The sequence below is a fragment of the Rhinopithecus roxellana genome, chromosome 4 (genome assembly GCF_007565055.1).
Source record: "Rhinopithecus roxellana isolate Shanxi Qingling chromosome 4, ASM756505v1, whole genome shotgun sequence".
Classification (NCBI taxonomy): Eukaryota; Metazoa; Chordata; class Mammalia; order Primates; family Cercopithecidae; genus Rhinopithecus; species Rhinopithecus roxellana.
The window spans coordinates 8,836,765-8,857,252 of NC_044552.1; the positions used below are offsets into that span (position 1 = coordinate 8,836,765).

At 41.5% G+C, this 20,488-nt stretch overlaps 1 protein-coding gene across 1 annotated transcript in view; it reads left to right on the forward strand.

Moving 5' to 3' along the window:
- Positions 1–20,488, forward strand: part of ELOVL2 (ELOVL fatty acid elongase 2) — a 61,135-nt gene that overhangs the window by 26,519 nt on the left and 14,128 nt on the right. The window contains exons 2-4 of the mRNA XM_030929547.1: positions 7,223–7,286; positions 12,708–12,895; positions 18,495–18,572. Coding sequence (XP_030785407.1) covers positions 7,223–7,286; positions 12,708–12,895; positions 18,495–18,572 — 330 coding nt within the window. The remainder of the gene's footprint in view (positions 1–7,222; positions 7,287–12,707; positions 12,896–18,494; positions 18,573–20,488) is intronic.

A 20,488-nucleotide genomic window follows, 5' to 3' on the forward strand; every position in this document is an offset into this window, starting at 1 on the left:
TCACTAAGATCCCATAATGTATCATAGACTTATAAAAGTGTTCATTCTATTCACATTAATTGCAAGAGAGAATAAATTTGACTCTACTCTAAAAATATATAGGCAATTTTTTTCTGTGTTCTTTGGAAGAAAACTTCCAAAAAGAAATTTAAAAAATAAAATTGGATCCAGCTGACCCTGAGAATTAACTGGGAGTTAAGAATGTTAAGGCTCTTTCAAAACACACTGAAAACCAGATCATGTGTATGAAAGTATAACTAAGAATGCAAAATATATGGAATGGATATCATGTGAGTATTGTAAAGGTTCAGAAGAATGAATATTTGATTAATTCATTCAATAAATATTAAGTGCCCATTATGTGCCAGACATTGTTCTTGGAATTGGGGCTAACTGGAGCTTAGATTTTAGTGGAGGACCCAGACAATACACAAATTAACAGGCCAGCGAAAGTCTGGGTAATACGTGCTGTAAAGAAGAAATAGAGCAGATCAGGGAATGGTAAATGACTGCACCACAGGCCAGGATGCCACAAGCAGATGCCTCCCTCTTCTTTGGTAATTAGGCCCTTGAGATGATGGGGAGATATGTAAGGAGTTACCATTTGGCCAGACTCTGAATAAAACACAGAGTCATGTGCGGGAAGTGGAGCATAACCAAACTGTAGCAACAATTCTGTTCTTAAAGTCCTTTTATCACCTTAACTGAATGGGACTGTCCTGTAACCTCAGGGCTACCTAGGATGCAAATAAAATCACACACTATTGGCTTTGTGGTATCCTGAGATACCACAGCACAAGAAAGGAGCGTGAGATCCGCAGATATTGTTCTCCACTATCCAAGCTCTGAAACCCTTCAGTCTGAAGGTTGAAAAACACTGATTCATTGTAGTTCAAGTTTCACCTGACAGCACCACTCTTGAGTCTGCAGTCTCAATTTCCACATCTGTAGATTGGGAAAGATACCCAACTTGCAAGGTTATTGTGACAACCATAGAGAGTATGTATCAGGTGCCTGACACATACTAAATGTTTAATAAACAGTAGCCAGTATTACTCCCCATGAGGGTTAGCTTATTAACATCTCATTTCTAAGATGTTAGAAATGATCGTCAGATTCTTTAGAACCTAAGGTAGACAGTTTCAGCCTTATGATGTTACTAAAATACATAATAACAATTTAGAGTTCCCATACATGAAAGATTTTTCTACCCATTGCCTACCCTCACCCTCCAACTTAGCTCATTACTCCCTCCAGAGAATAGTAGTCGGGAGGTAGGGATGATGAGTGGATAGGCCCTGAAAAGGAAGTTTAGGGGTGTCAGTGTAAAATGTGCACAGATACATATTGTGTGAAGTCAGCTGCATGACAGCCAAATAATTTTATGCATTTTTATATATCCACTCTTATCCATCCTCTAAACCTAGTTTCATTCACAAAGGTAAACACATTTAGTTTCTTCGAATACATGAGAGACTGGCCGTGAATAATCCCCCCAGGAGTTGCCAAGAGAGGTTTCAACATTTGAAGGCCACCCCGAGCCATGGGAACAATGGAGAGGACTCACTGTGTGACTCTAGTCTGTCTCCCTGGCCCCTGAGAGCAGATATCACCTCTTCTTCTCTCAGTTCTGTACAGCTCAGCCTTGACCTTGAGGTTCCTGGGAAGTTGTTAGAATTGTGTCAGGTTAGTACGAAATCTATTCATTCCTAAGCTGATCAGATCCCGTTTCCTGACTTTTTGTCATTGAATACTTCACATTTAGTTTACTCTGAAATGTACATTAAAAAAAGAAAAGACGAAATCTTTTTGGATGCTATATATCAAACAGTGTGTTTTGTGATCTTAATGGTTTTTGCTAATTTTAAAAAGCAGTGAGTTGGTGTAGAAAATAGCTGTTCTCATTGAGTTGGGGGTAAAAAATAGCTGTTCTCATTGAATGTGTCTTTTAAATGTTCTATAAAACTGTATCAACAAAACAGGGCAAACATCAAGATCTTGAATCACTGGGTTTTTATACAACCCAATGCCCATGGTAGACAAATGCCAAAACCCAGAAAATGCCTAAAACGTAAATTTTGAAAAGGAAGGTAAAGGAGAAGGAATGAGTAAAAAAGGAAGGGAGAAGGGGAAGAAGGAAGAAGGAAATAGAGGGGAAAAGGAAATCAAAGGAAGAGAAGAAAGAAAGGAAAGAATAAAATGGAATCAAGAGTCCTATCCTTTAGAGACCAGAGAAAGCACAGGTAGAATTTTATGGTAGGGTTCATTTCTGCCTTGCTTCCTGCCTCAGCTTCTGTAGAATGGCCTTTAATCATGGTGGCAGTGATTCTGATTGCAAGGCAGCCTTTGCTGAAGAAAATCTAGGCCATCAGGGTTTTGAGGATAAAGCAGTGATCACAGACTTTTAAACCTTCCAGAGCCAACTGGGAAATGCCCTCCCATTTGAGATGCCCTGGTTTGCGCTGACCTCCAACCGATAGAGTTAGGGGTGGGTGGACATCCCAGTCAACATCAGGGTAGCAAAGAAGTGTGCCCAAGAAGTGTACCCTTCTTGGCTCTCCTGTTTCCCAACTACCCACAGAAGGCAGGCATGTATGGTGAGCCAGTCTACCAGCACTAGGAGCTGCACATTCCACAGCCAGGAAGACCCTCTCAAATTTCTATAAGAAGTCAGTCCAGGCCAGGCGCGGTGGCTCACTCCTGTAATCCCAGCACTTTGGGAGGCTGAGGTGGGCAGATCACCAGGTCAGAAGATCGAGACCATCCTGGCTAACATGGTGAAACCCCGTCTCTACTAAAAATACAAAAATTTAGCCGGGCGGGGTGGCAGACACCTGTGGTCCCAGCTACTCAGGAGGCTGAGGCAGGAGAATGGTGTGAACCCGGGAGGCGGAGCTTGCAGTGAGCCAAGATAGCGCCACTGCTCCAGCCTGGGCGACACAGCAAGACTCCATCTCAAAAAAACAAAAAACAAACAAACAAAAAAGAGAAGTCAGTCCAGTGAGACTGCCTTACATGGATCCCTACTACCTCCAAGCGGTGTATTTATTGCCAATAGAAGGGACAGGTCCAGGGCATCCCTGGGTATTAGGCCACACTGATTCCTGGTGGTGGCGACGGATGTGGCATTAGAGGTGCTGCTGGTGCTGCTGGCAGTAACAGTGGTGTGATGAGGTGGGGGAGGCCAGTTTGCTGTAGGGTGCTCAGAATGTGGCTCTTCAAATATATAGATCAATTTTTGGTGCTCTTGAGTCTTTTCTGCAAATTCTACTTTCCATATGGAGTCATTTCCCTTTGGCATGAAGAGCATCTTTAGCATACTATGTAGTGCAGTCCTGCTGGTTCCAGATTCTCTCACTTAGGCATATATGAGTATGTCCTTATTTAGCCCTCATTTTGAAGGCTATTCTGGTCTCTTCTTCTGCAGTCCCCAGGCAACCACTGATCTGCTCTCTGTCACTATAAGTTATATTTTCTAGAATTTCATTTAAATGGAAACATATAGTATGTAATCTTTATGTAACTTTTTTCATGCAGAATAATTTTAAGATCCATCCATGTTGTGTGTACATCAATTGTTCATTCCTTTATATTGCTGAGTAGTATTTACTGTATGGCTATACACAATTTGTCACCTGTTTATAGACATTTGGGAGTTTCTCCATTTTAGCAATTACAAATAAAATTGCTATGAATATTTGCATTCAAGTCTTTGCATGGGAATATGCTTTCTTTTCTTTTGGGTGACTACCTGGGGGTGGAAAACTGGATCATATGGTAGGTGTGTATTTATGTTGAACTGTTTTGCAAAGTGGTTGTACCATTTTACATTCCTACCAACTATGGTAAGTAATCAGGGGTCCACAATTAAATGAGGCTCTCCTTGCTACCAGTCTTTCCATTCTTCTTATATTTGCTGTACACAGCCACAAATTGAATTCCAAGTCATTGAACACAACCTTTCTTGTAAGGGCACGGAGCTGTTCTGGAAGTGGATCCAGGGTTATTTGGCAGAGAATTCTGTGGCCTGGGGAACTTGGAATGTCATCTGGAGAGGGGAAGTTGTGGCCATAGCGAGGCATGATCTCTTGACTTGAAGGATTTTTTTTTTTTTTTTTTTTGCTTTGTGGAGGGATGTGGCCAAAGGATGACCAGAAGGGGGCCTTGAAAGCATAGAGCTCAAGCCAGTGCCTCTCGCTCAAGTCTAAGGGCTATACTGTTCCCTTCTTCTAATCCACCCAATTCTAACCGTCTTGAAAAACCCATCCTGTGTCCTCATGCCTGTATCTTCTCTCATGTGGCAGTTCTGTGTCCCCCTCCTCTCGGCTTTTGCTGTTTTACTTTCTATGTCTCACTTTCCCAATTTGTGCATAAACTTTTCAGTCAACTACTGTCTCCTTTCCCTTCATATGTATGACAGAGTGTTATGTACACGAATGCTCTTCAAAAATGTGTCAGTGAAATGCATGGAGTTTGCTGCTTTTTCTCTGCTCCTAAGTTGGTGTTAATATTCAGACATTGTCCAGCATACTTGACATTTACACACAGAATCTAGTGTGCAGCTAGGACTTCCTGGCCCAAGCTCTGCCTGGTTAGCCTTCCTAATTTCACCCCAGTTGACTAACACTGCAAACCTCTCTGCACTTATGCTATGTGTTACTATTCCAGTGTAAACCTTGGTTTGTTCCCCTGACATCACCTCATCTCATCATTGCCTTTTTAGACTACTTCCTTACTAACTATATTAAGTAACCCAGAAATAGAGAATTTTTATCAGGTTTCCGATTTTCCCAGCATTGGATGTGGTTCTGCCTGTCAGAGACGTCACTAGAGACCCTGGCCATAAAAATATTTCCCAAGGGAGTCAGGCCTCAATGTGTTTTATCTATGTTAATCTTTCTTTCTGATGTGTTCTTTCTTTCCTTCTCCATCTGGAAAATGTCTCCAGTCTTTCAAAATGCAGCCACAGCCTTATCTCTTCCAAGAAGCTTTTACTTTTTAAGAGATCTAAATTAAAGTATGTTTCTCTAGCCATTATAGCTATCTCTTATTGAATTATAATCTCTTGTAATATCTCTTGTAATATTGAAGACACTGGTACTGTAATTTTTTGTTTATTTGTGTATTACTCTCTCTCAACTAAAAACTCTGTGAAGATAAGGACCACATCTCATTTGACTTTATTTTTCAGCATTTAACAGTACTAGTATATAAAATCCTCAAATAATTGGTTAATGAATCAATAATTAATGAATGAAGGAATGGAATGCCTCTTTTGATTCATCTCTTTCCTTTTCTGTTCTCCATGTCTTCTCTTGTTTTACTTTTGTTTCTGCCCTTCTTCCACTGTGACTAAATTTTTGCAATATAGAAATAATAGGGGCTTTGTGACCTTTAGAGTTTTCTTAGCTCTACAAATGTTGGAAAATGGATTTTGAACCTTAGCAAACAAGCTGAAACAGTTTAAACATTTGTTTGTGGGTGCAGCAATGGAAGAAAGATTTCATTGGCATTTCTGATGGTGAGTACATTTGTGAGGTTCACATTCTTTGCTCAAGACTGAGAGGCCTCTGGTTAGATCTGCCCCCATTCTACAGCAACACAGATCATATTCTGTCACACTGAGATCTCAGATAACTGACCTTTGTCACATCTGGGGGCCTCCTGAGATGCCCTGCATGGAAACAAAGATGAACATACTGTTTAAAAATTTTCAGCCTTGGTTTAGCCCAGATATTTTTTATAAAGCTATTCTGAAATAATGAAAATAATGTTCCTAATATGCTGGCCAGCAATATTAGGTGCCAGTAAATGTTAGTCTTTAATCTTCATCCTCTTTCCCAAGCTTTCTGAAGTTCCCGAAGACATACGTTTCCTTGAAATTTCTCTCAGGATCAGAGTCACAAATAAGGAATTGGTCCAAATGATATGTGCCGGGCACCAAACATGCAGCTCCTCTTTTCAGATGCCAGCAAATTAATCATCTGTTTTGGCACTTACACCTTTTTTGGAGAGTGAGCCGAATCTAATGTGTGCCCCATATCAACTTCCCGCGGCTGTCATGCTCAGCTCACACACAGTCAGGGACCAACCCGCTGGTCCACATCCCCAGCAGAGATCCCTTTCCTGGAAACACTGGTAATGTTCTGACTTCTCTGGTTGCTTGAGGAGGTGCTGTAGACCTTTGTGGCGGGGCTGGGAAACACCTGAATGGGGATTTGAGCAGTGTGAGAGCAGACCAAGCTGGCAGTATTCCAGCTCCCACCTGAATCCAGTGAAAGTGACAATAATTAATCTGGTGTACTCAAGTGGCACTATTTACAGTAATATAAAGGAGATGTTAATGTGTAAGAAACAGTTTGAAAACAACCAAAACATAAATAGAAAAAATAGCTGTAATGCTCAGTTTCCTTACTTGAAAAGCAAGTCCTATTTAAAGTTTTCGATTCAGTTTTTCGAAATAGAATTCAGCCTGAATTTTCATTTAAAAACTGGATTTATTAATATATTTTGTGGAAATAGACGTTCTCTATTGCCTACCCACAACTGTTAATTATAACAAGGGAAGTTGCTTATGGAACAGCTTTGCCTATAAGCATTTTAGAGGTAAATGGAATTTAGGTCAATAACCCTTCCTTTTTTTTTTTTTTTTTTTTTTTTTGAGACAGAGTCTCGCTCTGTTGCCCAGGCTGGAGTGCAGTGGTGCGATCTCGGCTCACTGCAGCTCCGCCTCCCGGGTTCACGCCATTCTCCTGCCTCAGCCTCCTGAGTAGCTGGGACTACAGGCGCCCGCCACCTCGCCCAGATAATTTTTTTTTGTATTTTTAGTAGAGACGGGATTTCACCATGTTAGCCAGGGTGGCCTCGATCTCCTGAACTCGCGATCCACCCGCCTCGGCCTCCCAAAGTGCCGGGATTACAAGTGTGAGCCATGGCGCCCAGCCAACCCTTCAGTGTTTAAATGCACCAAGCCTGTTCTCCAGGACTCCTCTTGCCTAAGGAAATAAGAGGAATTGTTTCTTTCCAAATCTTTACAGGCTTGTGAAAGGCGAGGATGCATTTACTGGTCCTCTTTCCTTACGTCTTTACAGTCAAAAGTCCTTGAAGCTGGGACCCTTGGAGAGTCTGGCAGTTACATGTTGTTGGTAGTGACTTGTTTTGACAGTTTCAAAAAAAAAAGAAAAGAAAAAACCACTTAAATCATTTTTCTTTCTCTTTTTAGGAGCATCTAAAGGCCTTTGATGATGAAATCAATGCTTTTTTGGACAATATGTTTGGACCGCGAGGTCAGTGAACTACTTGAGAACTTAATGTGGAAGGAACACAGCAAGAACACCATTTACTTATAGAAAGGGATTATGTTATTTCTGGGGTCTTGGAAATAGTAAGGTACTTAATATTTGGAAACTTAACTTCCTTAACTTTGATATCCTTCCAGAACGTCCAGAAGATCCCATTTCTCCTCCTGCTCAACCTCTCCTGGGATTAAAGAAGTTCTGGGAGCAGGAAGCAGAGACAGAATGAAATGCAATGCTTTCCTCCAGTGTCTGTCTGGCTACAAAGCCGGGTTGTAACTTTCCTTCTAAACTATGCTGCTTTCTTGTTCCCTCTCCACCACCCATTCATCTTCTACCTTCCTCACATGCATAGTTACACGTGACATTTCTGCCCTTAGATGCCTTGATAAATTCCCTTTAAAGATGTGTGCGCTGGCTGGGTGTGGAGGCTCACGCCTGTAATCCCAGCACTTTGGGAGGCTGAGGTGGGTAGATCATGAGGTCAGGAGTTCAAGACCAGCCTGACCAACATGGTGAAACCCCATCTCTACTAAAAATACAAAAATTAGCCAGGCATAGTGGCTTGTGCCTGTAATCCTAGCTACTTAGGAGGCTGAGGCAGGAGAATCGCTTGAACCCGGGAGGTAGAGGTTGCAGTGAGCCAAGATCACGCCACTATACTCCAGCCTGGGCAACAGAGCGAGACTCTGTCTCAAAAAAAAAAAAAAAAAAAAGATGTGTACACTTTCTCTGCCTAGGGCCTGCAGGTAGGATGAGCTTAGACATCTCTCCATCCTTCCTTCATCACCAGTCACTTACTCTACTGCAGTGGCCTCCTAACAGGTCTCCCCTCTTCCACTCTTGCCCCCTTCCAGTCATTTATTCAGTGTCAGCTGGAATGATATTCTAAAGACCTAAGTCATATTGCATGGTACTGTAGCTTAAGACTCATCAATGTCATCCCACTGCTCTCAGGTAAAAACCAAACTTCTTATCATGGACTGCGCACCCTTGGGCTGTCTAACCCCAGCAGTCTCTCCAACTCAGTCAGTATCCGTCGTCCTCACTGGCTTTCATACAGCTGCTCAAGCCATCTTTTAATTCTGCAAATACGTAAAATTCTTTTACATGCTATTCCTTGAGCCTGGAATTCCTCCCTAGGATCTCCTACCTCTCCCTCCAGATGAGTCAGTTCCTGTTGCACTTGAGGTGTCAGCTTAAACATTGCCTTTTCAGTTGGGCTTTGGCTCTCTAAGGTATAGCAGTCCGCCCTTAGCAGCAGTTTTGCTTTCTGCAGTTCCAGTTACCCGTGGTCAACCATGGTCTGAAAATAGGTGAGCACAATCCAGTAAGATATTTTCAGATGGACAGATGACCATATTCATATAACTTTTATTATAGTATATTGTTATAATTATTCTCTTACTATGCCTAATTTATCAGCTTTTCCATAGGTATATATATACAGGGAAAAGCATGGTACACACAGGGTTTGGTAGTATCTGCAGTCTCCGGCACCCACAGAGGTCTGCTGTGGTCCCTCATCATTCTCTGTTTCAACCCTTGTTTACTACCTTCAGATACTTCATGGTTACCAACAGCGATTTCTCCCATGAGGGCAGGAACCCTGGCCGTTTTACTCACCATTTATCTCCAGGGTTTATTAATTACAGTTCTGGGAACATATTCAGCACTGTATATTTTCCAGATGAATGAATTCTAGACGGAAGGTTTCATTTTACTTGAGCCTTACTGGCTCACAGAACTGTGGAAAGTCCTTAGTTCTCTACAAGTTATTTCCTCAGCCCTATTGGATTAGAGAGCAGGGAATGAAGAGGTTTTCTGTTTCTCAAGATCTATAAACAATCACTTGGAGAGTATTTAGGCCATTCTCCATTTTCTCCATGGGCTCTATTAACTTTTTAAATGAATGACTATATAGTTTTAATATAATGATACTGATTCTATACAGCTTTGAAAAAAATCCTTTCACATAGTTTTTTTTGCTTTTTCCATTTTATCCTCCTGATGACTCTGTGGGGTAGGCAGGGCAGAATATCTTTATATTCTAACCCATTTTTACTATGTTCTCTCCCTTACAGGTCTAGTGGGTAGAAAGGAGAACAGCTCAGTGTAGAGGGCATGACCCCCTCCCTTAGGCAGGCAGGACCCGGGACCCTCTCCTTTAGGCATGCAAGACCTGGGACCCTCTCCCTTAGGCATGCAGGACCCGGGGCCCCCTCCCTTAGGCATGCAGGACCCGGGACCCTCTCCCTTAGGCATGCAGGACCCGGGACCCTCTCCCTTAGTTAGGCATGCAGGACCCGGGGCCCCCCTCCATTAGGCATGCAAGACCCTGGGCACTCTCCCTTAGGCATGCAAGACCCTGGGCGCTCTCCCTTAGGCATGCAGGACCCAGGGGCACTCTCGCTTAGGCATGCAGGACCCAGGGGCACTCTCGCTTAGGCATGCAGGACCCGGGGGCACTCTCGCTTAGACATGCAGGACCCGGGGGCACTCTCGCTTAGGCATGCAGGACCCAGGGCCCTCTCTCTTAGGCATGCAAGATCCAGGAGGAACTATGATTTGTTGGTGACAGTGGTTTTCTATTTGACACTTCGACTAGACAGTTAAAACAATGACCTGTCCGTGCCAAGTTCACTGAGCTTTGCTGCAAGATTGGCATGATCTGGAATTAGGTGGATGTGGGATCAATTGAGGAAAGGATTACAGTTGTTTACTCTGCACTGGTCATTTTATGGAATTTTCCTTTGTAACAAGGAGATTGTAAAATTGACAGTTGACAGTGGAATCAGATGAACTCCACAGTGACAAGGTGTCTAGCATGTAAGCCATCAAGAATCCTTTTTTCTTCCTAAAAGTCTCATACGCTGATGCTGACTGGCACATCACCTAATAAACCTCTCGGTGTCTCCTAGCCTCTTCTGATTTTGCCCACACCATGTTAGTACCGTCAAAGGGTACTGTTTTGCGCGAATACTGACTCAGGAAGAGCTAACATTTCTCAAGTCCCAAAGAAAAGGAAGTTTATTACAAGCATTTGTTCCCATTTTTGGCTAAAACAACTGTGATTATCCTTAACAACTGTAGCAAACATTTACAGCACTGTGACAAAAGAAAACAAAAACATCAGGTGCTGTATTAGTTTGCAGTATGTGCTTGACTCAATGTGCCAGTGGATGTGCATTTAATGAATGTTTCCTCTTAACTCAGCACTAAATGGGTATGAGTCAGACAGAGTAGAGATACAAGACCTAGTAGCTGTCTCCTGGAGCATATACTGTAGTTGGGGAGGTAAAGCCAGCACATCTGAAACTACTGGAAATCAAATACTAAACCATGTGTGTTTGTTTCCTAGGCTGCTATAAAAAGTACCACAAACTGGGTGGCTTAAATAGCAGAAATGTATTCTTTCACAGTTCTGGAGGCCAGCAATCTGAAATCAAGGTGTCAGCAGAGCCTTGTTCCCTCTGAAGTTCTAGGGAAGAGTCTGCACCATGACTCCCCCTAGTTTCTGGTTGTTGGTGGCAATCTCTGATGTTCTTAGCTTGTAGATGCATCACTCCAATCTCTGCCTCCATCTTCACATGGCCTTCTCCTCTTTTGTCCTTGTATCCAGACCTCTCCTTACACTAGTCATTGGCCTAGGGCCCAGCCTAATCCAGTATAACCTCATCTTAGCTAGATTAGATCTGCAAAGTCTCTAGTTTCAAATAATGTCACATTCACAGATACCAGGAGTTAGGACTTGAAGGCATCTTTGTGGGAGACACGATTCAATCCAACACCATAACAAGAAGTAGCGTAGCAGTTTAGTGCAAGTAATTTCACTTTTTTAGGCCTCTACAGCTCAATTTTTCTTAAGGGTAAACTGGGATGATATTATCACCTATATAATAGGACTGCTTTGAGAATCACATAAGTTAATACATGTAAAAAGCTTCAGAATAGTGCCTGGCACAGCATAAGTGCTCAGTAAATGTTATGGTAACAGTATCATAGCCATAATTTGTGAATTAGAAAATAAGTATCTTGCTATGCATATGAGGAGCTGTAGATATGAAAACACAGTAGGAAATGTCTCCCTTCAGAAGTCAGGACCTTCATCTGGGCATTAAAAGATGAGTAGGACTCAGATATGGAGATGGACATTAGGAAGTGATGCACAGTACAGACTTACGGCAGGCAATTGCAAGCCTGCCGTATGAAAGGTGGTATCTGTTAGTCACTGAATGCTGAGAAGAGCTTCCTTTTTATCTCTGTCACCAGTGGGAGATATTTATAAAATAAGTGATGGGGCAGTCGGAGCTTGAGAAGGCACTTTCCTTGTAGAAATGGTACTGTCTGTAGGGTGGGTGGTTTAACAAGAGGCTGGGGTATACAGGGTAGGATATACCAGAAAGAGGGACTTAGAAAACAAAAAATTCAAGAAAAGGCCATTGCCTGTTGGTGAAACCAGCTCACTACAACTCCATTTGTAGAGGTTAAAAGCAGCATGCAATTTTTATAATTCTCAGCCAAATCATTTTCTTTATGTAAACAAATAAAAAGAGCAGAATAGAGAACAAAAATCATTTTGTGTCTACAGTGATTTTCAGGTGTTACTAATTATATTATAGCTCTAGCATGTGGGTTTCATTTAGGCTTTTAAATATTCACTCTCCAGTGTAAGGGGCCCTGATGTATTCAGCTGCTTGCCTCCCTGCTGTGTAAACGTCCAGTCCCGTGGCCAGATCTGGGTCCTCAGTTCTGAATCACAGCTCCCAGGCTTTGCCTCTGCTGTCTGCAGCCTCCAGACTTGCTGCACTGTCATCCTATTGCTGTCTCTGAATCAGCTGAACTCTAAACCCATTCCATTACTGATCCTAGGCAAATTCGGAGCTGTGTGGGCTTTAGGAATTAGGATACAGTATCAATATGCCTTCTTTCCTCTGACTGCTCTGATCTCCGTGGGAGGACAGCTGCAAGGTATCATGGGCTGGGAGGCAGATGTGACTGGTTCAAATTCTGACTGCTGCTGACTATGACGTAGCCTTTTGAAAGTTACTAAAGTTTTCTGAGCTGTTTTTTCTATCCATAAAATTGCATAATAGTACTTCCTATTTAGAGTAAACAAATGCAGTAACTGTTCCAAAATAGGCATTCAAGAACTGTCACTTCACACCTTCACTTCTTGTCCCTTTCATTCAGCATTCAGCCTAAGCCCTGTTTGTTCCATGAAACCTTTACGGATTCAGCCCCCACGGGCTTCCTCTTCCCCTGAACTCTAACTCCAGGCCAGCCTACCTAATGCTGTATGGGGTTGTTCCCTGTTGTGCTGGTGTGTACAAATGCAATGTATGTGACAATACTGATGACTGAACAGGAGCGTCATTCCTCAGGATCCTCACTGTATGTGTTTCTTTTCAGATTCTCGAGTCAGAGGGTGGTTCATGTTGGACTCTTACCTTCCTACCTTTTTTCTTACTGTCATGTATCTGCTCTCAATATGGCTGGGTAACAAGTATATGAAGAACAGACCTGCTCTTTCTCTCAGGGGTATCCTCACCTTGTATAATCTCGGAATCACACTTCTCTCCGCATACATGCTGGCAGAGGTAAGTGTTTAGCCAAAGCTGAAGTCCAGTAACTAGCAGTTTTTATTGATAGAAACAATTACATCTAGCCTGGCAGAACTACACAAAGTTGCTATCAATACTTTAAGTCCTAAGGAACTTATTCCAGCATTTGATATTATTCTTTCTGAAAATCCTGGAAGTCCTTGTTTATAACTTGAATCTTTCGTATCCCAATTTAGACCTATTTATTTTTTATTTTATTATTATTATTTTTTTTGAGACAGAGTCTTGCTCTGTCATTCAGGCTGGAGGGCAATGGCACAATCTCAGCTCACTGCAACCTCTGCCTCCCGGGTTTAGGCGATTCTCATGGCTCAGCCTCCTGAATAGCTGGGATTACAGGTACTCACCACCATGCCCAGCTAATTTTTGTAATTTTAGTACAGACGGGGTTTCACCATGTTGCCCAGGCTGGTCTTGAACTCCTGATCTCAGGTGATCCTCCTGCCTCGGCCTCCCAAAGTGCTGGGATTACAGGTGTGAGCCACCATGCCTGGCCTAGACCTATTTCTTTAGTCTCTAGTCTAATTTAGAATCACAACGTAGATCAAATGGGCTTTTACAGATCATGTTACAGGTTTCTCCTTTTACAGATGAGGATACTGAGGCTTTAGAAAAGTTTCATAATTTTCCCGAGAATAGACAGTGATTAACAGAGTATTTTAAAAATTAACTTAAACATCATATGCAGTTAGTTTTACTGAAATGCCAGTATATATATTCCCTTAAAGAATAGTCCGTATGTCTTTGGAACACTGACATTTCAGTTCAGCTCTGGTGGCCCTTGTTACATCCTGTGCTCCAGATTCCGCTGGGAAGCACCAAACAAGGTCATTTTACAGGAGAAGGAACAAGGATGAGTGCCCCGTCTGTATAACCAAAAGTTATTTTAATGTAATAGAAGAGGAAATCTAAAAGTGTTAAAAAACTTGCTGTAGCAAAAAAAAAAAAGAAAGAAAGAAAGAAAAACAGGGGCAAAGAGAATGAAAACAAAATGTTTTAGGGATTTTATAGCTTGTATAAAAATCATTCATACCAGCTATAAGTGGGAGATAATGGCACAAATATAGCTGCCTTTCTGATGATCTTGAACTCTAAAAGAAAATAAATCCTTGCCTTAGAAATGAAGGTTCTCTTGAGAGTTTATTCTGTGCATTATTCTAATATGTACCATTCTTAATAACTATTAATTTACTAAAAATGACTGGAATGAAGCTCTCATGGAATTTTAGGCATCAGTCAGTATAGGAGATGGAATTTTGGGGTAAAAAAGCCATGCTAACAACTTTTTTTTTTTTTTTTTTTTAAGGCGGAGTCTTGCTGTGTCACCCAGGCTGGAGTGCAGTGGCGCACTCTCAGCTCACTGTAACCTCCGCCTCCTAAGTTCAAGCCATTCTTCTGCCTCAGCCTCCCGAGTAGCTGGGATTACAGCTGCCCACCACCATTCCTGGCTAATATATATATATATACATATTTTGTAGAGATGGGGATTCACCATGTTGGTTAGGCTGGTCTTGAACTCCTGACCTCAGGTGATCCATCCGCCTCGGCCTCCCAGAGTGCTGGGATTACAGACCTGAGCCACCACCCACAGCCGACAACTCTTAAAATTATATCACATAGGTGCTCACTAATCTACTTGACACTGAAAGGACCATTTTTATTTTAGGTTCTCTACCAGCTGAAGTTTAGCTCACTAGAAGAGTTAGCAAGATAGTAATTTATGGGATTCGTTTCTCTATATAGCAGAAGGAAAGATACTCTTGGATTGTTTTCCATAAGTGACAGCTGCACACTATTTACAATAGCAAAGACTTGGAACCAACCCAAATGCCCATCAGTGGTAGACTGGATAAAGAAAATGTGGCACATAAACACCACAGAATACTATGCAGTCATAAAAAAGAATGAGATCATGTCCTTTGCAGGGACATGGATGAAGCTGGAAGCCATCATCCACAGCAAACTAACACAGGAACAGAAAACCAGACACCACATGTTCTCACGTATAAGTGGGAGTTGAACAATGAGAACATATGGACACAAGGAGGGGAACATCACACACCCGGGCCTGTTGGTGGGTGGGGGGCAAGGGTAGGGAGAGCATTAGGATAAATACCTAATGCGTGTGGGGCTTAAAACCTAGATGAAAGGTTGACAGGTGCAGCAAACCACCAAGGCACATGTATACCTATGTAACATACATGCACATTCTGCACATGTATCCCAGAACTTAAAGTAAAATAAAAAATGTAAAAAATAATAATAAAAAAGAAGTGACAGCTGCAGCAGAAGGGCCAGCCTGCATGTCCAACCACACCAGCAGTTCTAGTACCTGTTTGGACGGAGCTTTGGTATAATGGAGTCAGAAGACACAAGTTTGTTTTAGTTTTGTCACTTTCTGTGTAATTTTAGAGCAGTTACTTAGGCTTTCCAAACCTTAGGCAACTTATCTATAAAGCAGAGATACAATATTTATACTACATAACTCTTGAGTGATTTGTAACGATTAATGACTTCTGTTCAATCAGCATGTAGTGAGCTTTTACTAGGCACTGAATATGAAGCCCTGAAGTATTTGGATAAGACACAGCTTCTACACTTGAAGAGCCTATGGACTAGTACAGAGTAGGAGTTGGTAAATGTGAAAATGCTTTGTGAATTACAAAGTGCTAGTTGAACAGTAGTCACCATCAACAGGAGTAAGAACAACCACTTAGTTTTTGAACAACGAGGTAAATGTCTTCTTTCTAGGAAGAACATATCTGCACTGAGCCCATTGCCTACCACTAATTTTACCTACTGCTTACCCACTCTTTCTCTTTCACTATGTGTAAGTGTAAAATCACTTAGTTCAGTTCAAAATCCCTACCATTGATTGCCGCCCAGTCTCCTCTCTTTGATTGTGACGTCTTTCAGAGCAGGCAGAAGGTCTTTCTTTGACACTCTGGGGGTATGTTCAATAGACACTAGTCAGGTGACAGACTGATTTAACCTTGCTAACTTGTTAGGGGTCAGCAGATGTCTGCTTAAGCCAGAAAGTCACCGCAATAATTATTAACAGTCTTTCGACAAAGATGTATTGAGTTCCCACACTGTCAGATTCAACTGTAGATTCTAGAACACAACCTTTGCCCTGTGGGAAAGAATGAGAGGCTGGTGATGGGGCAGCCTCTGAGAAGGTGACATTGGAGTTGAGACTGAACGACACAGTGGACAGAGAGGATCAGTGGTTCAAGATGAGGTGGAGAGATGGCAGATGACATTGGGGCCTTGGAAGGAATTTGGCTTGCAGTCTAAGTGTCATGGAAAGCTATTGGAGGATTTTAATGATGGGAGCGCTATTATCTCCCTTTTAAAATAGATCACTCTAGCTCCTACATAGAAAATGGACTATGAGGGTGACTTGACAAGAATGTTAGCAAAGAGTCCAGTTAGGAGATCATTGCAGTACTAAGGCAACAGATGCTAGCATCTTGGATTAAGGTGGTGAAGATGGGAAGAAGCTGGTGGATTCTAAGTATATTTTGGAGTAATTTAGTCCACACCTCCTTACAACTAACCCTATTTGACAGCCTTCCTTCCTTTTCTAGCACATAGGTTGGATGACTCCTGCACCAGTAAGGGGATTAAGAATGGTCCGGGGAGAGACAGATAGAGCCTCTCTAGCTTGACTGTCTATTCAGTTATTAAATTGTCAGGTAGTTCTGCACAGATGCCACAGGAATGGGGACAACCCGGATAAATCTGACTAAAACAGGAAACATCATGGGGAAACAGAATATGCCCTGCTCTCTCCACACTCAGGAGTTACTCTATAACTACACTGTTTTTGTTTTTCGTTTTTTTTTTTTTTTGAGACGGAGTCTCGCTCTGTTGCCCAGGCTGGAGTGCAGTGGCCGGATCTCAGCTCACTGCAAGCTCCGCCTCCCGGGTTTATGCCATTCTCCTGCCTCAGCCTCCCGAGTAGCTGGGACTACAGACGCCCGCCACCTCGCCCGGCTAGTTTTTGTATTTTTTAGTAGAGATGGGGTTTCACCAGGTTAGCCAGGATGGTCTCGATCTCCTGACCTCGTGATCCCCCCATCTCAGCCTCCCAAAGTGCTGGGATTACAGGCTTGAGCCACCACGCCCGGCCTATAACTGCACTGTTAATGTGCAGAGTAGGGATTAGAGACCCTGACTACAGAACCACAGCCTGACCATAGAGGCTTTCATTTAATCCTTGTACACGAAGTTAAACAGCTTTCTTAGTTTGAAAAATGCACCAACACGCCAAAATTAATATGTAGTTTAAGGTCTTTCTGGGTCCCCTCTAGCCAGTTGCACTGATTCCCAGTTGAGGACTAACAGCATAAATCCCCTGGGAGATACTGGGAAATGACCTGATTTGTAATAGATCCCATCAGGAAAATCCAAAGTTTTCTTCTTTCGCTGGACTTATTTATGTCGATAATCTCCAACTGGCATGATGTTAACAGAAGGAGTTTTGTTAGAAGGAAAGAGGTATATCAGGACAGTGAAGAACTCTCACAAAGGTTCTAAAACATTCTAAATGTTATTCAGTAATCTCTCTCTACCATTTCATCAGCATCCAGACCCTCTCAGCTGTGTGTATGTATTTTAATGGATACTGTATATGAATTTTATGCATCTCTAAGGCAGCAGAAAATACTAAATCGTAGGCCTTTCGCCTGTAATACCTGATCCAAATCACAAATGCCTTATATTCTAGAATTTTAACTTTTTACAGGGAGAAAACTTATTTCATAGAATTTTCAACCAAGAATAAAAAAGCTCATTTTCTCATGAGGTGGAAAGTACACCAAACAATGAATTAGGAATTCTGAATTCTAATCATCCTTCTCCCACTTTCTAGTCATGTAATCTTGAGCAAATCAGATACTTATCAAATGTTTACTGAACACTTACCATGTAGCAGGTACTGGGCAAGGAACCATAGATACAAAGATGAGCAAAAACAGATGCATCCATTTTTTGGAGCTTTTTGGTTTTTGAGAGTAATGGGGAAGACAGACATTAATTAACCAACAAATTGTTTGATTACCGAGTAGCATAAATACAATGAAGAAAATGGTTTAAGAACCTTACTGAACACTGTTTTCGATATGGCAATATATATATGGCAGTATATATATTTTTTAAATTATTGAGATGATTAAATATATCTAAACCAATACAAAATATTAAATTTTTACTGAGTTTTCTCGCAGTTGTTTTCAGCTAATTCTACATTTCACTTCTAGAAACATGACTAGATAATTCCTTACATAAAATTTTGTGACTCAAATGATAGTTAAAATCTGTTATTTTGGCCAATGTAAATAGTTAGAGGTAACGTATATTAATTAAGGAAATAGCCGTTGATTTCAGTGCAACAGCAGAAAATAAGTCCCCTGATAATAGGTGTTTGAGGACAGGATTGAGACAAACTCAAATTCTGGGAAAATCCTACTCAAACCTTGAATAGATGCCAGAGACATGAATGGGAAATTCAATCTGCATCCAAATTCTTGTGCTGATGTTTATTTTTCTTTCTTTCTTGGTTCTTTGGCAGCTCATTCTCTCCACTTGGGAAGGAGGCTACAACTTACAGTGTCAAGATCTTACCAGCGCAGGGGAAGCTGACATCCGGGTGAGCCACTAGAAGCAAATCAACCAACCATAACCAGTTCTCGTTGACAAGGAGAGGAGGTTTTCTCCTTCCAGATAGGGGGCTGAGGCTAGAATTAGATAAGAAAGGGGTTCCTGTTCTAATAGAAATGCTGATTTCCAGCTGTCCCTCTATAGGGGACCAGCTGAATAAACCACAGCACATCCACATAGCAGATGCCTCTACAAAGTGAAGTGAGGAAGAGCTCTATACTGCTACAGAATTGTCTCCAGGATATAGTTAACGTGAACAAAAGTAACTTGAAGACTGTGTTTATAGGATAGCACCCTTTGTGCAATAAATGATATGAATGCGTATGTGTATTTGCTTGTATTTTTAAAAAGAAACAATGACAGGATAAACTAAAAGCTAAAAAAAAGTGTTTCCACTAGGCATGGTGGCTCATGCCTGTAATCCCAGCACTTTGGGAGGCCAAGGCGGGTGGATCAAGAGGTCAGGAGTTCGAGACCAGCCTCACCAACATAGTGAAACCCCATCTCTACTAAAAATAAAAAATTAGCCAGGCATAGTGTTGGGCACCTGTAGTCCCAGCCACTCAGGAGGCTGAGCCAGGAGAATCACTTGAACCCAGGAGGCAGAGGTTATGGTGAGCTGAGACTGTGCCACTGCACTCCAGCCTGGGCAACACAGCAAGACTCCATCTCAAAAAAAAAAAAAAGTGTTTCCTTTGAGGGGAGGGAACAGGGCAGAGGGGATACAGGGGAAGCCAGAATTCTCTGAATGTACCTTGTGCTATATTTGATTTTGGAACCACTAAGTGCTTTACATAATTATAAAACAAAATTAAATTTAAAAAGAAAGCAAGGCAGCTAGCCCCTAAAAGTTGGAAACAAACTTAAATAAATGAATATACCTACATATTAAGTTGGTGACATAACCACCCAAGGAACTATTTCAAGTGACTTTAAAACAGTTTTTTGACTGAACGCCCCTAGTGAGATATATCTTAACAGTATCCAGTAATTCTTTTGTTATTGTTAATAACATTGGTATTGCTTTTTTGACACTGTGATAGTACACTATGGGATTAATTAAGTATATAATAATGTTAATATCAGTAGGCACTTCGATTTGAAACATGGAAAAAAGAGATAGCAATAAAAAAGTTAAACTAAAACTCATTAATAATAGATTCAAATTGAAAATATCAGAATTAACTTTATTCTTTTTTAAAAAAATTTTTCAGCTCTGTCTATAGAAAAGGCTTAGTCTGTGACAGCCCAGTACAACGAGCAGTGATTACCCAGATCATGCTGTCTAAACAGAATTTTCTCCAGAAAAGATTAGGTTTCTTAGATAATGGGCCTCTTCCGGTTTGGGGCAGGAAATGTTTATAAGATGAACCCAGGATATCTATGAGAGAAGGCGAAGCAGCTACCCAGGACTATGAGGATCGTCACAAAAAGAGGAGTTGCCTGGAAGGGACCCCACTGCCTAAAAATGGGGCGGGTTGAACATCAAAAAGAATACTGACTGGAATGAACTGAAGCATTAAGTATGTAAAAAGCCATGAGTTTAAAATGATACTCATTTAAAAAACTCTTACTGTTACCTTTTGAAGGTTGTTAGAACACCAATTCATTTTAGGAAAGAAAAAAACGGAAAGAATTAAGCATTTATTTTGCCTTTCATATGTGAATTTCCAAATAGATGAAAAGGGAAAGTTCTTCTCTATAGAAAAGAAAAGTTCTTAGGTAACAATAGAATTAGAAAAATCACCATTTTGCAACTCCTAGTGAAATAATGGATCATATTAGTCTGTTTCGCATTGCTATAAAGGAATACCTGAGGCTGGGTAATTTATAAAGAGTTTCAGTTTGGCTCATGGTTCTGCAGGCTGTACAGAAAGCATGGTGCCGGTATCTACATCTGATGAG